General features: G+C 43.0%; 1 protein-coding gene across 16 annotated transcripts in view; it reads left to right on the top strand.

The window, feature by feature from the left end:
* Positions 1–20,350, top strand: part of Ank3 (ankyrin 3) — a 632,326-nt gene that overhangs the window by 390,249 nt on the left and 221,727 nt on the right. Inside the window, exon 1 of one of the 16 annotated variants that reach the window (XM_085842861.1) lies at positions 581–802. The exons of the other annotated variants lie outside the window; for them this stretch is intronic. Within the exon in view, the coding sequence (XP_085698987.1) occupies positions 767–802 (36 nt within the window). The 5' untranslated portion in view covers positions 581–766. Of the gene's footprint in view, positions 1–580; positions 803–20,350 lie in introns of those variants that run through there. 16 annotated transcript variants of the gene reach the window in all.

Consider the following 20,350-nt stretch of genomic DNA (forward strand, 5'->3'; position numbering starts at 1 on the left):
TGACCCCCAGTGACAAGAGCATTGAGTCAGTATTTGACACTCTATACACATATTTTCATACATCTGCTCACCAGTACAGCTAATATAGGGAAAGAAAATAGATAACATGCAGACTGGGGCTGGAGAGATGGCTCAGTGGTTAAGAGCACTGACTGCTCTTCTGAAGGTCCTGAGTTCAAATCCCAGCAACCACATGGTGGCTCACAACCACCTGTAATGAAATCAGATACCCTCTTCTGGTGTCTTTGAAGACAGCTATAGTGCCCTTACATATAATAACTAAATGAATCTTTTTAAAAAAAAAAAAAAAAGTAATATGCAGGCTAATGGGATACCAGAGCCACAGAACATGGTTACATCTGGAAGGGACATCAGAGCAGGGTGCAGAGATGGCTCTAGAGAAGCAGGCAACAGAAACTAGCTCCCTGAGCGACTCCAGGCAGCCAGGGCACAGGACCCAGCTGATTAGCCTGCTATTTTCGGAATTCCACATATCAGGACTAAGACCTCTGGGCTTGGCTGCAGGCCACAGATATGGTAAGTCCTCAGTGGATTCTGGGAGATACTACACTGCTTGCAAGGCTCCCTGCTCTGGTCTGACCCCACCCCTCCATTTAAATAGCCGCTTCTCTGGCCAGCTCCTGTTTCCTTACTAGGAGGTCGGGGAGACGTCTTTACGTTTTCCAAGGCGGATATTTTTAGACAGGATGTTCTGCCCCAAGTGTTAACTAATTGAGTTATCAGGTTTCGTATTTGGCCTCAGAGAATGGCCGTGGAAGAGCCAGAGGGCTTCCCAGAAGAAGTAAGCATTTAACTGCTTCTAAATTAGTGGGGTTTCCCCCCTTATGCAACTGTTGCTTTTTAATGATTGTATCCTTAAATATATGTGTGTATGTTACTGGGGAGGGGAGGGATGGATCTGTTGCTAAAGGCGTGAGCTCAGGACATGTAAGACGTCCTTTCTATGTTGCTGGGATCTGGACTGGAGGTACGTTTTGCCTGTGATGGAATGTGGAGTGTGTCCTGGAGCGACCCGGCTTACAGGGATGCTGCTTAATAAGATGGAAGTAGATGGTGTGTGGCTGGGGACAGGGGAAAAGCTGGTGAAGGCGAAAGCGTGTGAGAAGTCTCCTTGAGCCACACATCTCTCAAAATAAATCCTAAGGCATGCGACACAGCTTTTGTGGCATGACAATAAGGGGGACTGTGAAACTTCTCAGTTGGGGGAAGATACAAGTTTAGTTTGGGAACTCAAAATAAACGCATGACGAGGTTATCACTAAAGGCTGGAAACGTATGTTATCTCCAATCTGGTTGACAAACACCTAGATATATGTAAGTGACATTGTCGACTGACTTTCAAGAGTGGACTTAAATAAGCCATTATCTCCTTACAGGATCCTACTCTGAAAAGGTAGAGGGGGTGGGTGTTTGGTTTATGCGACTAAAACTTTGAGGTGTTTGCTTCTAGGCAATGTATAGGATTGCTAAGATGGCCATGCCGTGAAGGGCTGTGCGTGATTTCGTGATGTTCTGTGTCTACCTCTGCCCTTCAGTCAGTATAGCTTGCTCAAGAACACCTGTGCTTCCAACAGAGGGGGGTGTGTTTTACTATGAGCACATCAGATCCTGGGCACAGAGTGAACATGTCGGTTATAACGACTATAACAAAGATAATAAAAAAAAAAAAAAAAAGAACATGGCTACTCATTCAGGAAGTCAGGCGTGCTGATGGTGTGAGAAAGGAACTGTCACTCCTCAGTCTCAAAATAAAATTAAAAAAAAAAGGCAATCTAGAGAATTCTGCTATGGTTTTAAGTAGATTCAGGTGTCATCTTGGTACACTTCAAGACTGAGTTCTCTTAGCTGCAGTATTAACCCTCAGTGACCTTTGGGAAGTGTAACTACATTACAGCTAATGGATGGAATTTTAACCTCTGAGGGCCTCTCCGCCAAACATTCCGTGTGCCTCAGACAAAGGCCTTTTCAAAGAAAGCTTTGAAATTCGTAATATAGCTGTGCACATTGTAATATGCTAGGGACAGGAACGTACTGACAAGCATTCTAAAAAAAAACCCCTGTGTCACCCTAAAAGTAATCAACTTACTCACCAAGAATTAGGAGCGATATTGTCGAATTCAGGTGTGTGTTCCGCCGCGCAGCTTACCGTACAAAAGCCTTACAGACACAGTCAGAAGTTACTCAGCCCTGGCTTTGAGAAATACTAAATGCTCCGAATTGTTAGAGCTGAGCACAGATAGGACGAGTGCTAAAGAACAAGCCTGAAAAACCCTGCTCTTTTACAAACTAATGGACTTGAAATTAAAAATAGCTGAGACCTAAGAGAAATGCCAGGTCAAAGTGAGTGTTTCTGTTCTGTTTCATGTCAGAATATATCAGCTCAGTGGTGAAAGCACCCGACCCCAGCCCATATGCGCAGAATTTTCTCTTTTGGTAGGCAAGCTGTTTAAAAAAAAAAAAAAGTATAATAAAATGACAGGCTGGATTTGAAGTTCCCATGCCCTGAGCGGTGTCTCTGGAAGGGTACTGACCCGACACAGATCACAGAGAAGTCCTGTCACAACAGGGCACAGATGATGCTAGACCCAGCTCTGCTGGAAAATGAGAAGGAATTCTTCCTCTCCCGGCTTCCTGCCTGATGTGAATGGAACTGAGATCCGTTTGCCTGCGTGAGCTTTTCTATGGAGACGGTCCTTGCTAAGAGGGTATAGTAGATAATTCGACTTCTTCGTAAAGTGTTTGCTGCAGGGCTCGCCGATGATAATGTTCAGTGTGTGGCCTCCACTGTGGTGGGGAGAGGTTTTCCTACAACACATAGGGTTTCTGTTGGGGAGCTACTGAGAGTGATTTCATAACCTGTTTATTGAGACATTAGCAGCACAGGCGTAGATGGATGCACCTTAACTAACGTTAGACACAGCCTCTCCCTGTCTGCTTTTAATCAAGTCTGTGTGGAAGAATTAGCTTTGATGTCAACAACTGCTGGAAAGTTACGTCTTAAACTTGAGCCCTCGGATAAGGCTCAAGAATAAACGTTACTGCAATAAAAGGAATTCCAAGTGTAAATCGCTTGTAGTGTGGAGTCTAGGAGGAGCAGCAGCTGGTAAAAAAAAAAAAAAATTTTAGAAATTCTCTCAAAACCCTAGGGAAGTACCGTACAGTATCAAGAGGAAGTTTGTAGAATTATTAGGTTTTATATCTTTCGACTCTGATCTCTTCTGTTTTGTGTCTGATTTTTCAATCATCCATAGAATAATAATTGCATGTTCAGCTGGTGACAGGATCTCTCATTTTCTTGTTAATGATTTTTATTTCAGGAAAACAGACTAGTAGGATGGTGCATGTAGTCCTGTGAGATCTTCAAGGACCCTCCTTGATCCATTTCAAGGAAGGCACCTAAAACTTGTCTTTTTTTGCTGAGACTAGAGTTTCTTGTTTTGAGATGAAAGTATTTAGTGACATAGTATGCCCAAACATTTATTTATCATAAAATAAGTTTATTTTGATGATGGTATGAGAGCGCTATAGATTTGCTTCATAATGCTTAATTTGCTTAATAAAAATGAAATTAAACTCGTATTTATAAACCAAAAGAAACTGAAAACAACTTGGTTTTTAACCTCCTCTATGCTTTTTTAAAAAGATGTTTGGGCATAAGGCAAAAGATACACTTGCAATCTTTTTATTCTAATGCAAATGTTTGTATTTATATTTTCTTCATACCAGCAAGAGCTGGAAATCAACATTAAAGTGTGCCACCCTACTAGAGTGTGGATAAACAGATGTCAGGGGATTATGTAACATCAATTTCAATGTTTATCAAGCAAATATCTACAGCGAGCAAGGAAACATACAAATTTGTAGCGAGTAAGTCCCTTTAGGAGTCTGCTTACACTTGTGGTAGCATTCATTTTGGGAAAATAATTTTGGGTTGTTGGTACTGTGGTGATTTTTTGTTTGCTTGTTTGCTTGTTTCGTTTCTCCTTTAGCCAAGGGATATGTGACTTTTGACAAGTGCCAATCAGTAGCATTGAAGCCACGTTGCAAAATCGGGATATGCTTTCAAACTCAGTTCAGAATTCTAGAATGTTTTGCACCTTGAACTCATTATTCTTGTATCTTACCAATTCACGTGTTTCTATACACCTGTCATGTTTTGAGACCACTTGGATAGATTAAGATAAATCATTGTTAAACACATCTTGGTCATCTCTTGATCTCCACAGCAGACTTATATTAAGTTCTCAGGCTGTGTTTGTGGGGATTTTCACCCGGCTTCATCTTTGAAGAGTACACGCTCTCATACAAGAGACTAGACTTCTAAATATTTGTAAATGATTTAAAGAGGAAAATCTACCAGATAAGGGTCCACCTCAGTAACCAAAGCCAGCCTGTTAGTTCCAGTCTGGAAGTTTCCAACTGCAGGATTAGTGACCACAATGGTGTTTCCGCAGCAATGGTATGGTATCGATCTTGAAGAACAGTCATGTGTTTCTCTGCGGAGGCAGCTCCCACGTAGGGAGGATTGTAGCTATCCCCATATTCTTTCCAGGGACTCTGGAAGGGACATTCTGAAGACAGTGTTCTTTCCTGGGGGAAGTGTGTAGAGCTTATGTTTTGGAAAAGAGATGGACTGTCAAGGAGACAGACAAACGCTGCTTGAGCAAGAACTAAGAGGGTAGCACTCTACACTGTGTAATGACAGTATACTGGCTGGTTTTGTGTGTCAACTTGACACAGGGTGGAGTTATCACAGAGGAAGGCGCTTCAGTTGAGGAAATGCCTCCATGAGATCCAGCTGTGGGGCATTTTCTTAATTAGTGATCCAGGGGAGAGGGCCCATTGAGGGTGGTGTCATCCCTGGGCTGGTAGTCTTGGGTACTATAAGAAATCAAACTGAGCAAGGCAGGGGAAAGCAAGGCAGTAAGTAACATCCCTTCATGGCCTCTGCATCAGCTCCTGCTTCCTGACCTGCTTGAGTTCCAGTCCTGAAGTGTAAGCTGAATAAACCCTTTCCTCCCCAACTTGCTTCTTGGTCATGAGGTTTTGTGCAGGAATAGAAGCCCTGACTAGGACAGATAGTGACTCTGTTGACGCTTCAATTCCCCACTTTGCCGTGGTGGTCGCTTTCTTATGAGGTGTTCTACCTGATATCACAACGCCTGTCATAGAGAAACAGTGCTGTAGAGCCACCACTTTCCTTTTCTTTCTCTCTTTTTTAAAAGATTTATTTATTTTTATTTATATGAGTACACTGTAGCTGTCTTCAGACACACCAGAAGAGTGCATCAGATTCCATTATTGTGAGCTACCATGTGGTTGCTGGGAATTGAACTCAGGACCTCTGGAAGAGCTGTCAGTGCTCTTAACCTCTGAGCCATCTCTCCAGCCCAACCCACCACTTTGAAAATGTGGTTTCAGAACCCGCAGATGACCCCAAGACCCTTCAAGAGGAAGGCTTTCACCTTCTACTTGAATTAACAGCTTGAGGTCAGTATCCCTCTCATACTTCAGCCACACCAATACATATAGAATATAAGCATCCAACTCTCTTCTCCTGCCAGACCTTAAGACATTTGCATACCCTTAAAGTAAGAGCAGTCTTTATGCCTTCTTTATTTCAGGAAAAAATATAACTGATATTTTCCCATAGCATGCATCTGATGGTTCCATGTAATAAAGTTGCTTTTCTTATTTGAAAATGAATTAATTTAATTTTTTCCGGTTTTATTTTTTCCTGGGCATTATAAATGATAGTGGAGAATGGACAGGGCCCCCTGAGACAACTAACCTCAAGGGACGTGCCTGTAGATACATTGCCTGGTCAGCCTTTGGCTGGTTTTATGCTCAGTTGCTAAGAAGCATTATGCAAATTAGGTCAGGCTCATGGATTTGGTCCCTGGGTGGACAGTGATATCCACTTACTTTAATGGTCCCAACCAAACAACTTAGCATGCAGGCTGTAAGAGACGACTTTAAAGTAACAGTGGATGGCCATGGTCATCAGGGAGTCCTTTTGCGCTGTTTCATTTGTACAGGCCCTTTAGATTAGCAGTCCTGGGAGCTAAATCTTACAGCTGTTTTTCCTTTACAGAGAGGGTTTGTTATGGTTTGAATTCCCACTCTTGTAAGATCACGTCACCTGTGAGATGAGGAGCCAGGTTTAAAGAGAGGCATCAAGGGTACAGAGCCTAAAATCAGAAATGGCTAAGCAAGCAAAGATGGATTAGCCTAGCACTTGCTGTCCGTCCATGATAGACGACCTCTGAACCAGCTCATTCGTCTGCATATGGGTGCAGCTCCTGAATGTTAGTCTTCACTCCCGGTACGGTTTGTAGCGTATCTAATTGTTAAAACCACAGTAACCCAAAAGACACCTACTGCCTTGTAACTGTTCAGACCTGCAGTTTTCAATAACCTTGACAACAACCAAGATAAACCACCTTGAGGCTAGGATGAAGTCTTCTCTTAAATGTATAGCCAAAAAAACCACACACACTCACACTCACACAGAGCAAGCTATCTTTGTTATGTTTTCCTTGGACTTAAAAAAGTTGTTGATCATCCCAGAAATATTTGCTCATTTAAAAAATTTTTTTTACTGTATTCAATGAAAAACTGGTAATGTTTCCTTTGCAAATTTTAACCAAGGGAAGGATGAATGAATTAAGATACCCAAATCATTTTGTGTCTCTGTCAGACTCTTGTCTTATTTCACTTACCTCTTTTTGGAATCCATTGTTATTCATAGTTCTTGCTCAGTACATTATCATATAGTGAGAACTTACTGACGGCTGTGGATGTAACCTAGGAGCCAAGTGCTTTCCTAAGCTGGGAGGGGTCCTGAGTTCAATCCCCACCACCACCGGGACAGCAGCAGGACCACACTTTCCTCACTGTGTCTTTAGCACAAACTTCTAAAACCTTCTTATTAACCATGGTTTGACATGGAAATGAAAAGTTGGATAGACGTCCTGATTTGATCATCCGACCTTGGATGTGTGTGTTGAATTATCCTTTTCAACCCATGGAATTATTAAAATTTGATTGGGAAGAACTGTGGCATATTGAGTCTCCTCTCAGCAGACTCATGGAAGGGGAATGGTTTCGTTTACCAACAACTCCAGCTGCACCATCTGGTGTGCAGAGTTTAGCATGATCAGTTCAAGCCTTCATCTCACCGGCTAATTTCCCCCCTCCCTCCTTCTGGTGCCGTGTGGCTCACCCTTCAATTCCGCCCAGCCTTTGGTCTCCAGGTCTTTAATTATCTAACTAGGAATCCTAGTCCAGCAAACTGTCATTTCCTGGCTGATCTTACCACAAAGAGTGTTATTTGGGAAGCATGCAAGTCAGTATTTTCGTTCACAATATGAAGCCTGACCACACTCAGAAACAAAGTCAAAAAGAACTCAAGAAAATGTTCATCTACTCAAGTAAATGTTTTTGTTGTTATTGTTTACCTCTGTCTACCTAGCCCAGTTTTAGCCTATCACTGTTGCTGTTTTGAGTTGCTAAGTTTAAATTGGTCCCTGGATTAAATATTTTAGGACACATGTCAAGAGCTCCCACTTAATAAGGATCCCGAGGCTTGAGCTTTTCAACCTGGTTTTGATTCACACTATGCTAAATAAATGGAAAAGTCCCAAGTAGCAGACACATTTATGTAATCCCCCACACGGAACACCGGAAGTTGCTTCCGCGCAGATTCTGAGTGTCTGCAACATCCAGAAGCATAGGGGGGGTATTTTCAAAGCCGCTGTTCTTGTTTAGCTAATCCCATGGAATACATTCATATTTGACTTGTTAACAAAGACCTCCAAGTTTTGATTGCATGATACTCTCCTACTTCGTTTTCTCTTTAAAAGACAGACCTGTCTGCCACCATTGTCATACTGTCGCGTGAGGAGTAAATCCTGTTTAGACTTAGATAAGGGACTTGTGTTCTCTAAGCCACATGAAGTGACATGGATTGTCCTTTGTGGAAAGGGAGGTTGGATCAGTGGAATTTGGAAAGCACATCCAAATTAGGGGCCCAAATGGGGGGTGCAGGGAGAGGAGGAAGATGGGAGGGGTGCCGGCGGGGAAGTTCAGCTAAGTCGTTCTAATTTACACTGTAACGTAGTGATGTAGTATTGTCTTCTTGTAACATGAAGGATAGAGAAAAGCATTAAATCTGCCTTGGCCAGTTACTTCCCTGCTGTTGTGATTAAATACTTGACAAGAAGCAACTTGGTAGGAAAGGCAGGCAGCTTAAGTCTGAGGTTTGCTGTGCAGACACTGCCTCTGCAGTCCTAAGGCAGCCTGGAGAAGTGAGGCCAGCCCTCCAGTGAGAGACCCACGTCCTTCAGCGTGACTCCACCCCCTAAAGCTTCCATGACCTTACAACACAGTGCCACCTGCTGGAGACTAAGTGTTCAAGCATAGGCGCCCGCAGAGGACATTTTATACTCAAATCATAACCCCACGGAGCCCAAGTGACATTCTGAATAAATTTTCTTTCCTTCAGTTTTCTGGCCATACAAAAGACAAGGCACGGTAACCTTTTCTTACCTCAAGAAAAAAAAATGGGCTTTAAAAAAAAATAGGATCGTACATTTTTGTTCTGTAACCAACAAGCTACTGGCTGATACAGAATCGCTTTTGTATCAAATCTACTGGTTTTAAGCTCTACGCTCACTATTTAATAAACAATATTTAATATACTCACTAATATTTAATATTTAATACACTCACTATTTAATAAACAATATTGCAGTGAGTCAAGGCACGTACATAGGACCTAGTATCCTAACCACATTGTAAATAAAAGACTTCATGATATACACCTAATGTTCCTTGGGGGATGGTAGGGCCTGGTTGCTCCAGACAGCCACATTCCTTGGTATCCAATACTTTGCAGGCTTCCTCTAAGTCACAGGCAAACAGGACATGATCATGTGAGGGAAACCAGAGACAAAGGAACCAGATGATAATCGTGACCAGAACTAAGCAGGGAATGACTGACCATGAGAAAGGTTAAGGTCCCATGAGTCTGCCATTCTTCCCAACAGACAGAAAAGGATTTGGGTCTCACATTAATACTGGGAACCCCTTTCATATATAGACTGTATATGATACCTCAAATATAGACTATATCAATGTTACCTGCTGTCTTCTTCCAGTCCACATTGCGTTCTCCTTTGGAAAAAGAAAGTCCCTGAAATAAATGTGGTCACCAAAAGGACTGAGTTTCCTTGAATTTATGTGTTCAGATAAGGAAATTCTCTGCCTGCAATCATTAACATTGACTGTCAACTGGAGGAATCTGGGATCAGCCAGGAGACACGCCTCTGGGAGTGGCTATAAAGGAACTATCTAGAACAGGTTAATTAAGATGGGAAGAGCCACCTTAACTGTGGGAGGCACCATCACATAGGCTGTAGTCCTGGGCTGAATAAAACAGAGAGAGTGAGCTGGGTAGGCACTAAAACCCATCTCCTTCTGTCTTCTGATAGTGGGTACAATGTGGCCAGCTGTCTCTAGTTCATTGCCATGTCCCCAGGGTTCTAGTTTCATCCCAAAACAAAACTAACGAACAAGCAAACAAAAACTTAAGAGAGAAAAGGATTTATTCCACCTTAACATTCCAGGTTTCTGACCACCATTGAGGGAAGTCAAGGCAGGAACATGGTGGCAGCCCTGCTTGCTATTCACACATCTTACCTCTGATGGAGGAAAATACAGCATCCCTGAAGGATGCTGCCTGCTGACCCACAGGCTGTTTTATTCTCATCTAGCTTTCTTATATGGTTCAGCACCACCTGCCTAGGGCTTTTACCGCCCACAGTGGACCCTCCAACCTCAACAATCAAGACAGTCCCCCACAGACCAATCTAACCCGTAGCCCAATCTGAGCCAGGCAGTTCTCTAATTGAGATTTCCTTCTCAGGTAATTCTGGGCTGTATTAAGTAGACAGAGTTAACCAAGATGCCCACCATAATGGACTGAACCTTTAAACTGTAAGCCAAAGTAAACCCTTTGTCCCTTAAAGTTGCTTTTATCTGGGTATCTTCTTACAGCAACAGGAAAGTAACTAAGAAACCAGCACTGTTCACAGCCCAAGACTCCAATCTCTGACAAGACTGTGGAAGATGTTTCATCCACTGTGTGAGTTAGCACTTCTCTTGTGTCTCTTTGTTCCCAGAGCTAAACCATGCACAAGTGCAGCAGAAGTTTCAGACAAGACTGGTAACAAATATATCTGCCAAGTATAGTTCTTAAAAATAATTTCTATGCCTGTGGTTACTTTTTCGGCTATTGATACAATTGGTTACATATTAGAGTGATCAAAGATTTAGTGTAAGATTTAAGATTAGTGTATCCCTTTTGTATGGCTTTACATTTGTACAAGTACAGACGAGCTTGTCCTGTACAAAGGTACCCTAGAATAGAATAGCGTGAGTGCTTCCTGTTAAGGTTAAGGTTCATAAATACTTTAAGTGAGTAACCACACCTATTTTCACACTATCCTAGCCACAGGAGAACTTTAATTAACGTTGTTACAGTCTTTAATAAATTGGAACAGCCACAATTCACCATCCTGGAGGTATCAGGTCATCTAATCACATCATTGTATCAATTCCTAAATGTTACTTAAGTATCCTGGTAGCATAAAGACAACGGTTCCCAAAGCCTCTGCAGCATCTTATAGCCTCCATATTATAAGGACAACTGAAGTTCTAAGTCAAAATGGTTTGAAATTCCACTAGCATAAATCAAAGCAAAATGCCCCTGCATTGACCTTGTAGAATTAAGAAGTCACAACTCTTTTCCTTTCGTGTATTCTATCCTTTGACAAGAAAGCAAACCAGGTGTGTGTGGGGGGGTGGTGTTATTTGTTGGTTTTGAGACATGGTCTTACTCTGTAGTCCTGACCTTGACCTGGGATGTTCCTCCTACCTCAGTCTCCCAAGAGTTGTGATTACAGAACTGAGCCTTCCTGCTTAGGCTGAAACGTGGCTCCTTGATGCCTCAGAAATGTTAAGATCAATTTGCATCCTGTTCTGTAGCCAGTGTGAATTTTGTGTTGAAAAACCTTGGAAAATAACCCACCCTTTACCCACCGACCCCAACCCCCACCAACATCCCAATGGTAAAAAATTAAATCGGGGTCTATATTTTTATTTCTAATCTGGCTCCAGTTAAAAGCTCAGAGGTCAGCATACTGAGAGAGGCACGAAGCCCCTTGGGGCTAAGACACTGGCTCTTCCCTCGGAGGTAAACCATCATCATAGACAGAGGACAGTTGGGGTTTATCGGAATGTAGCATGGGCAATCTCTTCAAAACACCGCCTTCGCAAAAACAAAAACAAAGACCTATACCAGTGCCTTGCGTGCTTCGGAGCTCCTCCCCTCCCCTGTCTCCCAGATTTAAAGATAACACTGGGATGTTGTTTTGCATTCAGTTTGAGAGGAGGCCCTCTGCACAGATGCTCAGCATGTTGGAAATGTACAACAGCAGGGCCAGCCTGGCTGAAGTCCCAGTGCGAAGACAGTAGCCATGCCTAACATGTTAGGGGACAGTGACCTCATTTTAGGGAGGAACTGAAGTTCCTTCCAGGCAGAATCCTAGCAGACAGGCAGCCGTTAGGCTGTCACAAGAAATGCACCGATGCAGCTTTGGATATGAGCTGGCTTGACAAAGATGATTGCTCACATAGATAGCCTTCGGTAGCATTGCCCACACTCATTAAGTAACTACCCACTTCCGTCCCTTCCTCCTCTGACTGATTGATGGGTAGAAAGTGCTGGCGTGCTTCCAGTTACTAGATAACAATTAAACAGAGCAAACGCAGCTCGAATCACTCAAGGTTCCCTTAAGCCCTTGCCATGTGACAATGCCTTAAAAGTTCTCTTGTATTGAAGACCTGCACCCCACTTCCAAACACATGCCTTACAAAGAATTGTCCTACCTACAGGTAAGCGCCCCTTGAGTTGGGCAGCAGCTACAAAGGCCAACCAGGCACTGGAAGACCAGAGCTTTATTAGCAGGCAGCATGTTGTAGCATGAATGTCTCACTTGTGTGACATTGTTTGAGATTGTGCAGTTGTTGGCATTCTTTTGGACTTAGTGGAAGTCAAGACCACTGGAGGGGGAAGATCTGGAAAATATCACACCATGTTTTACCCTCCAGCCTCTGGAGACTCTGAATGGTCACTGTGTCCGCTTGTGTTCCAGTGTGTGATTCAGCTCCAGTGTTGTTAGGGGGAGTAAATAACCATTTAATTTTGGTGTTATCATTGTTCTTTTGAGTCTTGGGCCTCGTCCTTTAACCCAAGCCAGTCTTGAATTTCCAAGCATCAAATCTCCCCAGTGTTAAGGTTGTAAGGTCACAGGCTGTATCATGTAAGATTATATGCAACATTCTTTGTTTGATGTGATTAGCAAGGGGTGCTGGTCCGCACTGACCCCAAAGCCTTGATCGCAGAAGGATAGAGTCTCAAGGCACTCAACTTGTCTTTGATGAAGGACATCACATTCTAAGTAAGCATTAGTCCACATTCATGAACACTTCTGCAACGTGGTTTTGCCTATGTTTCAGAGCTGTAAATGACTTCGGAAGTTTTCCTAAGCAGGCTGCTCTACTCTGTAAGGCTTCTCTTAGATGAGAACAATTTATACATCTGTTACTTTACTCATTGATAAAGGTTAACACTGTCAGAAAAGGCCCCTATCCTTAGTGTCTTGATATAATTTTTGTCTTTGGAAAGTGGGCCATAAAAAGGGTGAGGGAAGGTGAGTTCATGTTAAACTTGAAATAGTTTTAAAAGCTAAATATTTATTTGGGACCTAAGATTTAATATCTTTCTATATTTATATCTATCTATCTACCTATCCATCTATCTCTGTGTGTGTGTGTGTGTATACATGTGTGTGTATGTGTATGTTTTGAGGCAGAGCCTGAGCAGTGTGCACCACATTTAGCTAAGACCTTAATATTCTTCTATGTGTATTAAAGACACCTCCAAAATGCCTCTCCCACTCCTTGCTTTTCCATTCAGATGATTTCTCCCAGATCTGTAGCCCATGTTAGCACACATAAGCATATTTTTATTTCATTTTTGGTAGGCACATGGTTCTACGCCTTTGTCTAAGGTCTGTGTGTATGTGGTCCTTGTTCAATGCCACGTTAAGGTCACTGTTGCAGAGACCATCTTACCTGTTCATTACCTCTGTGGTGAAAATACACCCCGCCCTCTCCTTCAGCCTTCTGGACACACAGTTCAGTGTGAGCAGCAGTCCCCCACCCGTCAGTAGCTCAGCGAAATGTACTCTTTCTAGCTACTGCATAGCACTGCTGGTTAGCCTTGCCGTATGCATTCGTCCCCCGACACTCCCCTCCTTCTCCTCACCAGCAGTTTACTTCCACCTTCTATAAGATCAGCTTCAAATAAATCCACACGTGAGTGAGGCCATGTGGCGTGTATCTTTCTCCACCTGACATATTTCATTTAACGTCTCCAGATTCATCCACATGCCTACACTGCAGTTTTTTTGTTTCTTTAATCTGTTCCTCCACTGATGGACACACTGGGTTAATTTCATGTCTCCTGTGAATATTGACAAAGCAGTATTTGAATGATTAACTGATGCAGAGTCCCTGGTTCTAGGATGTGCATTAGACTCAACTAAGTCATCTTTGTCAGAGCATCTCATCTCTGGAGTAGGAAATTGTGTGTGTGTGTGTGTGTGTGTGTGTGTGTGTGTGTGTGTGTGTGTGTGTGTGGAGGGGAGCCTTGGGGCATGGAAGGCTGGCAGTATGTCCTCTGTTGTTTAAGCTGTCAACTGGTATAATTCACAGGCTATCTGCTGACTCTCCTCAGAACAGATCCAGCTCAGAACAGCTTCCTAGCTTCCAGATGAAGTTACATCTGCTGTCTCGGGCACTGAAGCACTTCCCTGCATCTCCCTTTGCTTCTTATCTCTCTCGGGGTTTCTTCTTTACGGGAAAGATTGTCCTTTCTACTTCTGGAACCTACGTAATCTTCTTTTCTTCTCTCTCTTCACCAACCAAGCATCACCCCAAAGTCCTGCTTCCTCCTGTTTCCCCAGCTGCACATCTGAGGCACGGGAACAGGTCTGTTGTGGGAACAGGTCTTTCCTGACTCATCACTGCAGGCTTATTTGTGAATCCTCATTCTCTGTGTGATGGTACCCTCAAGCTATAGAATAAGGACCAATTGTCAATAAGAATGCAGTCTCTCCTTATGGGACAGCAGCTAGTACTTAAGCAGAACAGAGAAAACAGTGTAGGGGGTCCAGCAAAACCAAGGGGTCTATCTGAAATAACAGTTGTGGAGTCTTTGAGCTGGACCTAGGCTTTTCATTTGTGAGTCTGCTGGAGAATCTTCTTGTGGGGAAGGTATGCAGCAGACTGCTAAGCATCGTTAGGAGACAGATGGTTCTAGATGAGGCCACAGCATTAGGGGACTGTGAGGGCCAGTTCAGGAATGACACATTGTCTAGGGTGCCTTCAGGAAAAGTGTCCCTGTCCTATCTCAGATCGGAAGCATGTGTTTGGGGCAAGTTTCTAAAGGACCTTTGGAATTATTCCATTAAATGGATAGAAAGCATTGAGTTAGAAGTGGATGCATGAGAGATGCTGAGTTAGAAGCAGAGAGATTCTGTCAACCAAAATGTATCCTCTAACACCAGTGTCAAAGCAGATACAAGCACATGCCCTTGGGTTGAAGTTGAAGATGGGCGTGTAGAATGGCTTACTGAGCTTTGGTTCCCACCACCCCTGACACGATCAAGGCACAGAGTTCCCAGTCTCAGAGCCATGGAGATCCAGTTTGAAAGCCACTGATGTGGACAGTGTGGGCTTGTGGTCCTGCATTTCCGTTCTTGTTGATTGCTTATTGGCTGTGTTTCCTGAGACAAGATACTCAACTTGTGAAACTTCTGCTTCTGTAGGAAAGATTCTTTTCTTGGTTAAATATGTAAGAAATGACTGGCAGGTCAGCAAGGTAGCTCAGTGATGAGCTGAGTTCAATTCTCAGACCTATGTAAAACTGGAAAGAGAGAGCCAATTCTACAAATATGTCCTTTGACTTTACACCCACACATCCTACCCTCTAATCCCCCTACATATGCATCATACAGACATACACTAAATTAATTCATTAACTAACTAATTAATTAAAATTAAAGCAGAATTTCTGATAACTATGAATATGTAATTAATAACATGCTATAAGAATATATAAAAAGTGCTTCATGCTATCCCTGTCAACAAAGGCCCTCGGTAAAGTGACTATGGTATGACCTGCTAAGAACTAGAAGTGATGTTTTGGGGATGTTTGAAGATTGTTCTACACTTATGACAAATTACACTATTGCACCTGGTGTTTTATTGGTTGGTTTGGTTGTGTTGGTTGGCTGGTTGGTTTGTTGGTTGTTTGGTAGGTTGTTGGTTGGTTGGGTGGTTGGTTGATTGACTGGCTTGTTGGTTGATTGGTTGGTTTGTTAATTGGTTGGTTGGTTGTTGATGTTTGATGATCTGGTTATCCTATACCAAGGATCTGACTAGCCAAGCAGCAGAGTAGATGGAGGATAGGAAGGAGTTGAGTTTATTTTTAGCTGCAGAGAAAGTCCAGACTTTGGCAAAACAATAAAAAAAAAAATCATCCCTTTGAAGAACTGCAGAGGGCAAACATTACATGGAAGCAAGAACCATGTAGTTGCATGAACACAATGGAGGAGACGAAGCCTAGGATATGTCCAGGGCTCCTGTTCTACCAAGAAGCCTCACAGTACTTGTATTGAACGGCAGTGGACAGGAGATAAACTTGTTAAATAGAAAATAGAAGAGGAGCCTGCCTGGCTCCATTTTACACAAGACAAAAGGAAAAGAAAATCTCTTCCTGAAGACTGTAACCCTCGGGAATCTGTACTATCATTACCGGTTTGATATAAAAGTTCACATGTGTATCCAGAAGATGAGCAATCCTAAAAGCAAACATTATTTTCTAACTCCCCTTGGGTGGTAGAGCCTGGCAGAAGTAAGCTCAAGTCCCTCTTGAGCTATGACCTCATTGGCAGATGTGCTAAATAAAATATCACCAGGATGGGGGCTGGAGAGATGGCTCAGTGGTTAAGAGCACTGACTGCTCTTCCAGAGGTCCAGAGTTCAATTCCCAGCAACCACATGGTGGCCCACAAGCATCTGTAATGGAATTTGATGCCCTCTTCTGGTGTGCCTGAAGACAGTGACAGCACACTCACATATATAAAATAAATATTTAAAAAAAAAATCACCGAGAGCCATTTCTAAGGAATATGGGCTCCCAATCAGTAATTTCTGATTGGTGTGTGTTGGTATAATTGGTGTGTTTGTTTAATTTTCTTTTGTTGAGCTTTTTTTTTTTTTTCTTGAGATAAGGTCTGTAGCCTTGGCTTGACTCAGAGCACTCCTCCTATCTAAGCCTCCCAAGTCCCAAGTGCTGGGATTATGGGCATGGACCACCACACACAGTTCATGATTAGCTAGTAGAGTTGAAGCCCACTCTTAGGACAGTGATCCACATCTAGACTCTAGTATGAGAACGCTAGATGGGTTTCATCCCTTGTTGACACACTATGTACCATGAGAGGTTATCTGTCCTTACCTCTGCCCTGTGTGCCTCTGTAAAGTGAGGCTAGTCATTCTACCTACTGGGCTTATCTTCCATGATGAACAAAGTGACTTTTTTTTTCAAGTCAAGTGGCTTAAAGTAACAGGGCTTTGTTCTCTCAAAGGTCTGAGGGCTCAAAGGCCAAAACCAAGGCATGAACAGTTGCAGCTGTGTCAAATCAAGGGCCCCGCTTGGTTATATCTCTCCTGAGGGTTGTTAGGATAGATGCTTTCCTCGGGACTGCTGGTGGCCTTAACCAGGTTAACATGGCTCTCCTTTCTGCCTCTGTCCTTGAATGGCTGTCTCTTGCTCATCAATGTGTGTTCTCACCACATCAGGTTGCTAGTAAGCTTTAGAACTCATTCTGACTGTGGCCTTATCAAATGAGACATATCTCTGAAGTTCCTACTTCCTAATAAGGTCATATGCTGAGGAGACAGTGGACATGAATCTCGTAGGGGACACCACTCTGCTTTCTTGAGCACCTTATGGAAGTATTACAAGAATTGGGCCCATTCTGACGTGCCTACACAGTAGCGTATAATCTAGTAGGTTTCAATGATGTAACTGAGTTAGCATGACCACTTGCAAGGTGCTTTGCATGTCGTCAGGGGTATGAAGTGTGGCACACTAAAGAGACTGGTACTTAGAAAACTGTTGTCCTTTGCAGCCACTGAACTCTACTAAATAGCACCAATATCCTAGGGCACGTGAGGAGGCCTAACTAATTCATACTAATGTGTGCTTCGGTCCCTGCAGCTAGTTCCTTGGCAAGAGACACCTTATTCCCTTCCTGTCCAAAAGGAGGGCCAAGAAAACAAGGTCTTAAACTATGTCAAAAGAGATTTTCAGCTTCACGTTGGTTTTTTTGGGCAGCTGAGGGAAAGCCAGTGCTGTCTGCCCATTTGCATTCAGCTCTGACTCTTGTCTCTGTGAGCAGCGTTCTCACCTGTGTGGCTAGCTGCGCAGATCTGAGCTTCTCTTTCTGCCTGAATTCCCTCCATGGATATTGTCAGTTGCCATGTTTAGATACCTGTTTAAATAGAACATGAGAAGGGGCGTTGTTCAGATAGAATAATCAAGATTAGAATGAAAGAGAGAGAGTGGGCGGGAGAGGAGAGGGAGAGAGGGACAGGGACAGGGACAGGGAGAAGAAGGAAGGAAGGAAGGAAAGAAGGAAGGAAGGAAGGAAGGAAGGAAGGAAGGAAGGAAGGAAGGAAGGAAAGAGAAAGAAGGAGAAAGAGAGAGGAAGGAAGGAAGGAGCAAGCCTGTGCCCTATGTTAAGGATAACCCTGGTTATTTGAGGAGACAAGAGTTTAAATGGGATAGGAAGCCTACTATAGAGTAGTGTGGAGCTTCTTAATGTTAAGCAAATAATAATACATTGGCGTGACAGAGGATCCAGACTTAATAACTTAGTGCCATTTTTCATGTCTATGAGGCTACAGAAAACTACCTACGATCAGCAAAAATGATAGTTGGAGTGTTCAACTTGGGGTCTTTTTCCGGGCTAGCCACGTGCACTATAGCACTTTCTTAAAACACACTTGCTCATAAGGGTGAACCACTGGGAATTTTCCAGGACACTGTGTTGCTAGGATACTGTGTTGCTAGGATACCATCCTGCTAAACTCAGGATGTATGGTAGGCCACATAGATCCTTTCCAACTTACAATATTTTCGACTTATGGGTTTACCAGGCCATGGCGTCAACTTCAGGGACAGCTTTTCTACCCTGCTGCCTATACAAGGTGATTTGGAAGAAAGCAAAAGACGCAGAGACGAAGGAAAACCTATCCTCCTTTGTACATGCCAAGTTGTGGTGTGGCAGCTCAAGTGCAGTCGATGCTCGCTACATATGTGAGGCAGGATAATGTACTGAGTCGCCTTCAGATGGCTGAGAGGGAAAATGAAATGCTCCTTGAACTTAACTCTATCTGTGTCCTGAGTTATCACGTCTCTTCAGGGCTGTCTTGGTTCCTGTGTTCTGGCTTCTCCCCTCAGTAGCCATCCCCTCCAAGCTGGTTGCTCTCCTGCGACAGTGGTAAGGGTGTGACCAAGGGCTGGGAGCAGGGAAGATAACTGTTGTCCATTCCTGAGCCTCCTGATGTTCAGAGGCTGTGAATTAGCTGACTCAAGAAACTGGCATCAGTACCAGGGACTCTGGGTAGAGGAAGCAATGGAAAGGTGTGCACTGGAAGGGTTTTATTTTATATTTATCTTTTTATATGAGGTGGGGTCACACCTGCCACCGTGTACTTGTGGCGGTCAGACAACAATTGCCAGGAGTTGGTATTGAACTCACGTTGTCAGGCTTGGTTGCAAACCCACCAAACTGTCTCACCAGCCCTACTAAAGAGTGTATCATCAATATAGTTTATCTTTCTTCCATAGAAAACAAAACCCTAGCCTCCTGAGATACATATACATTACATATACACTGCATATATACATTAAATATATATTACATACATATACATTTACATTACACAAATTACACATATATATATATATATATATATATATATATATATATATGCATCATGAACGGCCCTCTTTTGGTGTCCAAAGGGCATGTTTCTGAGCTACCCACCCCCATCTATCCCAAGGTCCTTGGTACCTAATTCCCTTATATAAAAAGGTATAGTATTTGCATAGAACCTATGCATAGAATCCATATGCTCCAGATGGACTACTTACCACTAATGTCACATAAATGCTGTATGTAAGTACATTTTACATTAGAAAGTCATGATATGCCAAACCCACAACCACTATCCAGCACACATGATGCAAAATCGTATGGCACCCTGGAACAGAGGTTGATCGTATGTGTTATCTGAAGGAAGACAGTTGGTGGCCTGTACTAGTCTCATGAGCATCCATACCTCAGATAGGTCAAAACAAGAGAAATCCAGGATTAAAGGAGAGTTGTCTCAAACTGGCTGAGTGTGTTTTGCTTTAGAATCTTGGGAAGACTTTTTTTTCTTTCTTTCTTTCTTTCTTTCTTTTTTTTTTTTTTTAAGGAAAATGGGCCACGTACAGAATTGCCAGATCTTTTTTAAAACTGGAATCAGTTCAGGGGCTCTTTCCCTTGAATTCTCACACCTCCTTTTAGCCTCCTGAGCTGCAGTTTTTAGCTACCCAAGTCAGAATCCAAATGCATACATAGCTCACAGCTCCTGCCTCTGGCAGCTGAGATGGCCAGGCCAGCTGATGGCGGTCCTGTGTCGGCACAACAGCACAGCCTTTCCATGCACACACACAGATAAGCCATCAGGCTGGCACAAGGGTCAGAGGTTATTGTCCCCAGCGAGCCATCCTTGTGCAGCTGGCTCTGTCTGAACTTAGCAAAGCCCACCCTTCCCACAGTAGAAGAGCTCTTATGCACTGCAGTTTTTCCTTGAATCCCTGTGAATTGTTTGACTGATCTGAATTCTAACACACACATTCTCTCCCTTCCTTTTTCCTCCCCTCTCCCTTTCTCCTCTCCTTCCCCTCTCCCTCCTTCTCCCCTCCCCTCCCTGTCTCTTGTTATCTACCCTGTGTAAATGGCTCACATGCTTAATGCAAAATCTGATTTTATTTTATTTTATTTTAGCAATAAACTAACTAGTATCAAGTAAGTTCTATGAAAGTAGTTGTTATATAGTACTATTTAAGAATAAAGAC

Source organism: Mus caroli, unplaced genomic scaffold (assembly GCF_978045245.1).
Source record: "Mus caroli unplaced genomic scaffold, Mus_caroli_1 scaffold_9, whole genome shotgun sequence".
Lineage (NCBI taxonomy): Eukaryota > Metazoa > Chordata > Mammalia > Rodentia > Muridae > Mus > Mus caroli.